This window comes from Cotesia typhae, unplaced genomic scaffold (genome assembly GCF_013202065.1).
Source record: "Cotesia typhae breed Kobodo isofemale line unplaced genomic scaffold, CoteBio_Ctyphae contig_43, whole genome shotgun sequence".
Taxonomy (NCBI): Eukaryota; Metazoa; Arthropoda; class Insecta; order Hymenoptera; family Braconidae; genus Cotesia; species Cotesia typhae.
Genome location: NW_027423752.1, coordinates 3,859,875 through 3,870,955, shown reverse-complemented (window position 1 = coordinate 3,870,955; position 11,081 = coordinate 3,859,875). Strand labels below are relative to the sequence as shown.

At 31.0% G+C, this 11,081-nt stretch overlaps 1 protein-coding gene across 7 annotated transcripts in view; it reads right to left on the bottom strand.

The window, feature by feature from the left end:
• The window catches only part of Rg (A kinase anchor protein rugose), a 242,686-nt gene that overhangs the window by 74,791 nt on the left and 156,814 nt on the right, over positions 1–11,081 (bottom strand). For 5 of the 7 annotated variants that reach the window (XM_074244499.1, XM_074244494.1, XM_074244498.1 and 2 more), the window contains 11 exons: positions 7,716–7,856; positions 7,485–7,630; positions 6,423–6,636; positions 5,386–5,638; positions 2,266–5,319; positions 2,020–2,185; positions 1,795–1,948; positions 1,546–1,725; positions 1,085–1,225; positions 556–663; positions 299–470 (listed from right to left, as the gene is read on the bottom strand). In XM_074244499.1, coding sequence (XP_074100600.1) covers positions 299–470; positions 556–663; positions 1,085–1,225; positions 1,546–1,725; positions 1,795–1,948; positions 2,020–2,185; positions 2,266–5,319; positions 5,386–5,638; positions 6,423–6,636; positions 7,485–7,630; positions 7,716–7,856 — 4,729 coding nt within the window. The remainder of the gene's footprint in view (positions 1–298; positions 471–555; positions 664–1,084; positions 1,226–1,545; positions 1,726–1,794; positions 1,949–2,019; positions 2,186–2,265; positions 5,320–5,385; positions 5,639–6,422; positions 6,637–7,484; positions 7,631–7,715; positions 7,857–11,081) is intronic. The other 2 variants (XM_074244495.1, XM_074244497.1) reach the window with 1 other exon arrangement.

Sequence of the window (11,081 nt, the reverse complement as noted above, 5' to 3'; positions counted from 1 at the left end):
TTTTATATTTATTAATATAATCATTTATTAATTTTGATTTATAGTTAAGAAAAAAAAACATAAAAATAATAGTTTTATATACATCTGACATATAAGAGTTTTGGAAAATTAGATATACTTTGTAATGAATATGAAAACGAGTAAGTGGTGTATTAATAACTTTTTAAAGCATGATTAGCCAAATTAGTCATTGCTATCTCGAGTTCTTGCTATTTTATACTATAAATTTATAATTTATAAAATTAATTGATAGTGTTGTTTGTAATATCAAAAGCTTTTGTTTATTTAATAGAATTACCTGTAGGACTTGCCGGGCGAATATTAGCTCCGTTGGTCTGGATTGTTTGAACAGGACTCGGTGGACGTTGTGAAATCGGTGGCTCGAGAATGTCGCGATATTTAGATACCATTAGTACAGAGATGAAGTAAACTATCGCCAGAGACAGAAACTGTGCCTGTTTAGTTTCTTCCTATAATTAGTAAATATTTGCTGATTAATTATTCAATCAATTAATTAATTACGAAATTCAAATATTTAAATATTCGGTTACTTACAACATCTCTGTAAATAACAGCTCTCAAACGATTCACATCCATGTCCTGTAGTAGTTTTTCGGGATCCTTTACTGGACTCAATTGATTTGTTAAATTATCTACAATGTTCTATAAAAAAAAATTAATTAATTAATTAATTAATTAGAAATTTTTAGTGAATAGTTTTATTTAAAATTATGTTATTGTAAAAATTTTTAACTCAATAAATTGCATTAAAAAAATTTGGAAAATATTATTACTATTATGCTGGCTAAAGATTTATTATTTTATCTATCCATCTAAAATACGGTGACTTTTATTATCATAAATAAATTTCATTAACCACCGTAATTGCGAAACATTAATCACTAGTTCTGTAATTATTTTTTATTGTTAATGTACAAATGAATTACTAAATTGAATGAAGAATTTTACGACAACGGTTAACTTCTATAGACAAATTCTATAAATAAATTCTACACACAATAATAGTTTATAAAAAAAAAAATATTCTAGTAAAATAATTAAGTCTAATAAAACAACTACATACCTTCGGTGATGTCTGTGCTCCACGTATAAGAGATTGTAAGTGCTGTGATTTATTACTAGTACCGATTTGACGACCTAACATGCTGTAAGTTCTGCCACGCTCTTTACACTCTAAGCAGTTTCTAACAGCACAAGTACAGACCTAAACAAGCATGTATATACTCGTAAATATTTGTAGTACGTGTATGTTTAATTTATTCATTAGAATACCCTTCTTTTATTTTTTTTTTTTTTATCATTTTAAATAACTCTAGCGTTGTTACTTATCTAAATGTACACTTGTCTTCTAATAAAGAAATAAATAAATCAATTTATGACATGCAATTACTCGACTATTACTTGATCTATATGACTATTCAATTACCGATTGAAAATAAATATTTAAATTTGGATTGATCTTGGACATATTACTGTCGACAAAAATTTTCAAGGATAATTATGATATAATAAATGTATAAATACCAGACGTAAACACTGTCGCAAAATTCCACCACTTGACATATTTTTTTCGGCTTCAAGCTCGCCGAAATTAAGTGAACTCGCAAATATAAGTACATCGGCCATATTAACTAGCCTTTGGAGGAATGACACTGCTACCTCGATTGGCATACCTTGTGTTGGCTCAATTACATCAAGTTCACTCTGAAATAATGTAAGTGTTATTAATTTATAGTCACCGCTGATCAATTAAATAAATTTTTATTGAATTACATTGGGTGATGTCGCTGACGCTAATAATGGCAATAAGCCGCCGCAGGCAATTATTAAATTATCCGCCAATTGTGAAATTAAATGCACGGTATTCACCACAAAAATTGCATTTTCACTGCTATTTACAAAGTCCAATACTGATTTTGTTGAATGACTGTAATATAAATTAATTTATTAATAATATAATAAAATTAAATGAATAAGTGATAAAAAATAAATAAAAACCTTCGCCAAACTTGAATATCCGTTTCAAGTGAAAATAGAACATCAGACAGTAATCTCTGATGTATGTAAGACCATTTAAATTCGGGTATCCTAAATGGCGGTCGGCTTGGTCCTGGACTGAACATCGGCCGATTAGTTCCATTACCTTGTTTGGCTCTTTTAGATTCTAAATCAAACAAATAATGACTAATAAATAAAATTAAGCAGCTTATAATCTATAATTAATAAAAGATAAAAGATACTCACCAAAATGATTGGGATCTACTTGGGTGGAAGTCGAGGCACTGCGTGGTCTTTTTTGTGGCGAAGAAATTTTTTTACTGGGCATATTAACCGTTCGTTTAGTATCACCGTTAAGAACAACAAACTCATCAGCACTAGCACTGACACCAGCACAACTTGGGTCAGTATCAGTTTCAGAGATTGTCACATTCGGTAGACTAGACCTGCGATGTGGATCAACGTGCTCATGGTCGACAGCAACATCAGCAGTTATAGTACTTGACTGTACATCATTGACACTTGAATTTAAAGGATTGTCCATTGCGAGCACACTAGAAATAACTTGAGGCACACCATCGGATAAACTTTTAGTAGCATCACAGACCGTTGATATTGTTAGTATTGGTTGTTGAATTTCTGTTTGTGTAGTATTTGGCACTTGCATATTATCATCATCTACTTTAACTGTATTCATATTAACATTTTTACTATTATTAATATCATTTATTTCTACATCCTCGGTTACTGGTACAATTGTTTCACTTATACTAGTAGAAATATTGGACGGTTCGCTTGAATGTTCTTCCTTACTCGTCTCCACTTCTTCTTTACATTTATTTTCTTCTTCCACCACTTTCTTTTCCTCCTCCTTCTCCTTCTTCTCCTTCTTCACTTCTCCTTCTTCTTCTTGTTTATCTTGCTCTTCTTTGTCCATTTCTTTCACCTCTACTTTATCACCTTCACTCTCAACTTCTTTCACATCCTTTTCTTCCTTTTCTTCCTCTTTGTCCTTATCCTTTTCTTCCCCAATTTTATCCTCTCCACTTTCACCATTTATTACATCACCTTCTAATTTATCTTCTCCGTCACTTTTTACATTCGTACAATCGTCAGTGCTTTTAATTACGCTAGTTGAGCAATCGATACTTTTAGAACCCAAAGTATCATCGACTGTGTCATCGACTTTTTCAGTCTTGTCGTTTTTATCCACTAAATCTTCTTTATCAACTTCATTATCAGTTTCTGTCACTACTATTTCTTCACTTTTACTTTCTTCTTTTTCTTCTTCCTTTTGTTCTTTGCTTTCCTCTGCTTTTTCTCCATCATTACTTTTATTAACCACATCCACTTTATTTTCTTCAACATCCTTATTTACATTATCAATCAAATCAACTGCATCATTACTCTCTTTAAAATCACTAATTTCTTTTTTTTCTTCATCAGCAACTTCATTACTTTCTACTTTTAATGCCACCTCATTTGATTTTTGCTCTTTAATTTCATTCTTTTCTACATCAATTTCTTCCACTACATTACTTACATTTATTTTATTAATTTCTTTCTCTTCTTCGACTAAATTCTCTTCAACTTTATCTTTTACAGCTTCAGTATTTTTAGCATTATCATTATCAATATTTTTACTATCAATTACATCTGTTTGATTGTCATCATTTTTAATATTTTTATTATCAATATCATCTTCAACTTCGACTTTTTTAACTTCAATTTCTTTAACTTCTTCAACCTCTACTTTAATTTCTTCAACGTCTTTTATTTCCTCCGGAACTCCTTCAATTTTTTCTCCAATTTCCTCAATTATTTCCTCAACTTCTACAACGTCTTTTTCACTTTCCTTACTGTCTACCTTCTTATCATCCTTCTCTTCTTCAACCTTATCCTCAACAATCTCGTCAATCTTAACCTCCAAATCATCTTCATTTTCCTTCCCTTCCACCTCCCTTTCCTTTTCTTTATCTTCTTCCTCCTCCTTAGCACACTCATCCTCTCCCACATGATTACCAATAACACAACTATCAATCTTCTCCATCTCACTGAGCCTGGAATCAATGGAGACAACATCTCTGGACTTGACAGCAATCGATGGACTTCCCTCACTATCTTCCGTATTATCAATAGAATTTAAATCACAACTACAAGTTTCCTCTAATCTTTCATTAGACTCAACTTCATTAGCCTCAATAGCATCATACTCCTTATAATTCCTCTCAATAGCTTGATCCTCATTCCAATCTCTATACCCTTCATCACCATTTTCAATAGCTCCATTACCATTGATAGCATTTCCATTGCTAGTCGCGTGCTGTTGATCCCACCCAGAAATAGTGCTAATAGGTCTCTGCTGTCTGACTTCTGGGTCTGTGATATTATCCGACCTCTGTCTCTCATAGTGTTCGTACATCTGAGCAAACTGGAGTTTAAACTCTTCATAAGAAACTTTAGAATGTACAATGGCCAGAGTGTCAACCCAGACCCGCCAGCCTCCATACTCGTGCTTGATTGCATGATGAAGCAGCATTCTAAACAATGAGTAAACCATGTCTGATATTTTCTGCTCTTCAGTGTTTTTCGGGTGTATGTACGCCATGGCAATCAACCATTCTTGCCAGACAGACATCTGTAGAACCGTGCGACGATTCTCTCTGTTGTTATTGCAGAGAAGAGTCATGTCTGACAGGAACAGTTTCTTAACCTCCAATAATTGTTCCGTTTGTTTGGACTGACGAATAAGCGTAGCGACAACTTTTAAAATCATTGGGTTCTCCAGTCGATAGTGAGATTCTGGTTCCGGGTGACGAGTGTAGAGAATATGCTGACTTATATGTTCGGTCATTATTTCATATAGCACGTTGTAGGTTGGTAGAAGCAGGGTTTCTTCGTTTAGCAACAATCGCTCGGAAAGAAGCGTGTAAAGGTTATGCGGACTCATTACATCGTACTTGCGCTTGTGAGTACTGCGAGAGAGAAAAAATCCAAGGAGTTTGAGTGCTTGTAAACGGATCAATTGGCTTTCAGCAGCCAACAGTTTGAAGATTGTTCGGACTCCTTGTTTTGAGTCAAATGCGGGTACCATTGAGGATGGGTGCTCTGATGTTAAGGATATCAGCATCTGAAGCACGTCGTGGAGGTTTTCGTCCTCGTGCATTGTTGTCAGGTAATTTAGAATCGATTGCAGCTCGTCGTCTTTCACACCGTTTCCTATCATTATTAGTTGCTTGAGGAACAGCAGAATGTATGAGCGAATTGTCAGGATGTCTTTCTGTTGCGGGCGTGGTCCATCTGTAAATTTTGTGTTTATTTATTTATTTTTAAATAATTGTTTTTCAATTATTGATTAACATTTACCTAGACCCTTAGGAGTTATTCCACTCTTAGCTCGAGGATTAGCGACCCAGTAGTAATACTTGAGGGTATGAACAGTTTGAAGAACTGTAGACACCCGACGTACGTTAGAGTAAATTTGCGTGTCACTCAGGAATTCAGTAGCCAGATAAGAATAAAGCCTCGTTTGTACTGGAGCGGGGGTGTAAATCCACAGGGCTGGGTTGAAGAGCACGTGGTCCAGTAACTGCCATGTCAGGAATGAAAAGTAAAACATCTATATTACCATAGGTCTGCCTGTTCTTCGGACACGCTAATCTAGCCGACTTTTAGTTTATTTAAATACTATTTTATTAACAAATATAATATAATTGACACTCAGTAATTATTTTATTTGTTAATTTAAATTGTCATAAAAAATTTTTTATAAAAGACACTTGTGCTATTTATAAGCTGTTGCAAGTGATACATGCAAAGTGCCGGTTAACAAAAAAAAAAAGTAATATTGTTGACCCTCAATTTTTTAAAATTATATATTTTTAAGACGTCAAAATTTTATTGTAATTAAACATAGAATTGGTAGCAAAAGTTTTGAGAAAATTGAAATATTTTAAATTGAATTTTTAAAAAAATAAATTTTAAGATTGACACTTAGCAAAGCGAGGGTACTGCTGTAATTAATAATAATTGGTAAAAAAAAATATAATGTGATTTAAAAAAAGCTTTCAAGTCGGTAGATTACATGCGGTCCAAAGTGTGAAAAAAAAAACGTGAACAAATGCTTGATCATGCTTATTGTTAATTAATTAATAAATTGATTAAAATAAATAAACTTGCGAGTGCAAGTGCAGATTAAATTAAATTTTCAATATGCAGCTTTCAAATTTTATAAATTATATTGTTATATACATATATATTATATATGTAATTAAAAAATAAATCATGCTACAGAAATGTATAATAAGAATTTTTGAAAGCTGAAAATTTTCAAATTTGAATTATTTACGATTCAGTTTCAATTATTGTATACGAGATTTGGTAAAAATTGATGATAATTATACCTGCTTTAATAGTAAATCACTGTTTGCACTGAGACAAGTAACAAGATGCTTAGTGAGTTCCAAAAAAGATGCGAGAACTTCTGTCGTTAGATGCTCACGGCTCGCACGTTGTAACATGAAACTGATGACTAAAAAGCCACGATTTTGTACCATGTGTTGTTGCACAGTCTGCGAAGTTTCTACCAAGTCGCAAATAAACCCTAATAGTTTCGAACTGTAAACAAAAATATTTCATTTTTAACTGATTTAATTTCTTCGGAGTGAAATTTTTAAAAAGTAGAATTCTACTTGTGTTAATAATGAAAAAAAAGTCCCTGGAGCGAATTTTTTATTGAATCAGATTTTGAAAAAATAGTTGTTATTTGTTTAAAGATTACAAAATGCGTACATAGAGATTTTTAAGATTAATATAACTTTTTTTCTTAGTTTGACAAAATAAATAAATGTTAATATTTAAAAAAAATTCAGTCAAGATTTTTTTTTTCTTTTTACGTATAAGTATGATAACGATAAGTATCATTTTTTGATAAATTCTGTTTACAATAATTTATTTGTAAAGAAGTTCTGAAGATTCTCTTGTAAAAGTTAATATAAGTAACATTAAAATTAATAATTTTATGTAATTAAACGTAGTAATGTTAATAATTTATTATTTTTTACTTTATACATCCAAATTTATCAATAAGAATCGAAAACAAAATAATCTTTATGATAATTTGGTTCAATTTTTCAAAATCAAATTGTTTGGAAAAATATAATTAATATTTACAAAGTTAAATTAGAGATAAATTTTTTGAAGTGTTTGTTAGTAATTTGGGATATGAAACTTATTTCAACTAATTAAAATTAAATTTAGCCTAAGAATTCCGTTCTAGGATATTTTTCAGATTAAAAATCATATTCACTCTACTGAAAAAAAACTCCAGATTTACTCCGTACGCAGCAAATTTTATTTCTTCACTCCGGTACTCCGAGTTGTGGAAGCAAAAATTTACTTCTATTTTTTTACAGTGCATTATTATCAATTAAATATTCATTATTATTAGATAAGAAATAATTTACCATAACATTGGATCACGTTTGATATCATTGGGCGCGATGCAGTCATAGGACATGTCTAATTGTGAAAATAATGGGAATAATACTTGGATTCCACCGATGGAATTCAATGTACTGTGTATAGAATGTGTTATAACAGCCTTGACATCCTGGAACAAATTTAATTAATTTCATATTTCGTGTATGATTACTTTCAAATATAATAAAAGTAAAAATATTGATAAAAAATAATACCTGCAACATGAGCGCGTGTGGTGTATGGACAAAGTATGAGACGTTACCCTTTGGCGCGCTTTGTAAACATAATTGAGAATCTGTCGCCACTGGATTGTACATAAACACAATTGCATTGGACAGCTTGCCGTCGTACAGTACCTAACATTTTTAATTATTGATTATTAGTCTTTGAGTTGAATTATAAAAATATTAAAGAGTTGGAAAAAAAAATGATTGAAGGATAAGTTCGACAAGTTTTTCATCAAAAGAAACTTTTTTAATAAACTAAAATTAGAAATAGTCAACGAATCAATTTTATTTGATATTCAATGTAAAACTTGTTTGATAGGTAAAAAGAACAAAAATTTTCAATTGTTATATATAAACAGAATTGCTAGTAGTTTAAATTAATTATACGGGCAATTCATTGAGTAGCCATAGAAGTTCTATTACAAAAGTATTTGCGTATCTCTCGACTTCAAACGGGTTTGAAACTTCAATCATCGCTTTCTAGGCAACAGCAGTATTTGCTAAATTAGAAATTTTCCGTTATCAAAAGCTTCACAAACTCTAAAAGTCATTAAGTTAAGTACTCAAGATTGTCAATTTAAAGTATCTAAAATTTAAAAACAATTGCTTCTATTTTTTCTTGGAAAACAAAAATTGAAATGATTACTATATCTACGAAAATAAGATATGTATTATTGTAAGTGTCAGCTCTTAGAATCATTAATTGTACCATAAAAAAATTTTATAGATCGCCTATGAGAAAGCAGAATTGTATCTGCAAAAAGTTGAGTAATATAATAAGTAGGACCAGTGTATTGATTAATCTTCTTGTTCCCTTACATTCATTGGAATAACATGAACTTAATTTATTATTGGGATCGTGATTCTACTATTACTATTGTTACTGTTGATCTTAATAACCCGTAATCATAACAAATAATTAAAATAATTAATATATGTCGGAGAGTAAAGTACAGTGGAGTATTTGTATATAATGTACTGTTACTTTAATATTTTGTAAAATAAGATTTAACTAAATTGTTTTATTGCGGTAGGCTTAGGTCTAGGTAGGTACATGGTTGTCGGGATCCCAGGACAATAGGGGTATCATAAAATTAACAAGAAAAAGAGAAATGTGCAGCAGGCAGACTATTTGAGAATAGTTTTGAAAAAGACAGTCTTGCTATGAGATTGAAATTGAACGGACGTGCTGGTCGCGAATTCGTCATTTCCTAAGTATCGGTCTATCGCAAGATATTATTAATATTGTTTGCATTCTAAATCAAGTTAACCTTGTGCGAGTTTATCTACTCATTATTAATAATTGATTTTGTTGTAATTGTGAATATTAATTAATTGTAATAATAAAAATGAGTAAATCAAAAGATGCTGAATCTCGAACAAAAACTCCTGCCTCTCTGACATATATATCAGAATTGTATTGTAAAAACCGATTATTAAGAACATATTATTTACTTTTGAAAACCGGGGTAGTACCAATAACTTCACGATTTTTAAAAATCTTAGATTTTCTTAACAGGAAGTTAAAAATAATCTCGGTCTTCGTTTGATATGTTTTTTAGATATAACCGAATCTACGTTATTAATTTTTTTCAATAATATGGTCATGGAGGTGAAAGTTCTGTTAGATTGTCTAAAATCCCAGTGACGCCCTTTCTAAGGAGTAAAGGGGTGACCTACTGGACCTGGGTGAAACACCCTGGTTACACTGTGCTTTTAAGCTATTGCATAGCTTTTATCGCGGGCTTTGAGCGCGGCGACCGAACCAAGAAATTCTGTAACGAAAAAAACCTAACAATCGTCTAACGTCGTTTCAGTTCGGTAGACTTCGGCACGGTGTTTGTGTGCGTGCGACTATACGTATGCGTGTAGAGTCTACACTGTATAGGTATCTATCATCTATGTACAACAGTGAATAGCTGTACGCGTAAAATTTGTGTACAAATTGTTTTGAATATGAATAAACAAAGTGCATTTATTAATGAAGAAAGTGATGAAAAAATAGTGAAAGAAAATGAGTGAGTACTCTATATACATAAATTTTATTATAATCACAAATGCAGTATTTTTTGAATTTATATATAATACTGCTATAAAAATAACCTAAAAATATTTGATATTAAAATGAGCAATCTTAATTTAGTACCTTTGTTTTTTGTGTATAGGTAATACACATTAATGCCGCACAGAGAAAGTATATATGATATTTTATATCTACATAAATGTTTATCGCGCGAAATCCGATGATCAAACTCTTAAAAATATCGTTTTTTTTGTTCAAATTTTTTGAATGAATAATTGTTTTGGTGTGTAATTACACTATTTATACCTAATTATTTATACCTATTATTTATACCTAGCTATTTTCGTTTTATAGAGAAGAAATACTTAAAGAGCTGAAAAGAAAAAGAAATTGTGAACGTCAAAGGGCATAAATAAAAAATACAAAAAAAATACAAATACGATTTACAAGATTCAGTTACGAGACAAACAAATGTGTTAATTCTTACCGAAACTTGCATGACGCATGATAATCCGATTGAAATACCTAATTTCAATTGTATTGTTCAATTCAAACGAGGTACTGTTCCAAAAGGTGGGGTAGCTATTTACCAAAATAATAATAATGTTACTAATATTATGACTCCGAATATTGAAATAAATATTGCACACGTTAGCGATGTTAATGTTAGGCGCTCATTTGTTGGAGATATTTGTGCGTGCTTATGCAAACTTAGAAATGGCCTACACATAGTCATGATAGCAATTTACATTTCTCCGAATCCAAAATTGGACGAGGTAGAGCATTTTATTCATCGCACTTTACTGGAGTACACTGAAGATGGGTCGAAAATACTTGGTACAAATGGTAATAAATTTCCACTTATCTTGGCTGGCGATTTCAACATCAACTTCGCTGATAAAAATCAGAGCGGTTGACAACTTTTCTTTCGGAAAAATTGAATTTGAAAATGAATAATGATCCACAAGAATCCACAACAAAATATGGGACCACCATTGACGCGGTATTTTCCAGATATTTAGAGGATATCAAGTCTCAAACTTATGTTTCTTATTTCAGTTACCATAAGCCTATAGTTTCAATGATAAAAATTCCAGAATAACCTACATGTATTGTAAGATAATAAAAATATTTTGAACAATATTAACTTCTCATTTATTCAATAAAAGAAAAAAATTTGTTTTCTTATCGGTCACCACGCTCAAAAAGTATAACTTAAATTAATATCAAAGAAAAAAAAATAGCTTAATACTGCATGAATAAAATAAACAAATAATTATAATTGCATAAGTTGATAAAAAAAGCTATGCAATAGCTTTACCGTGGCAGTC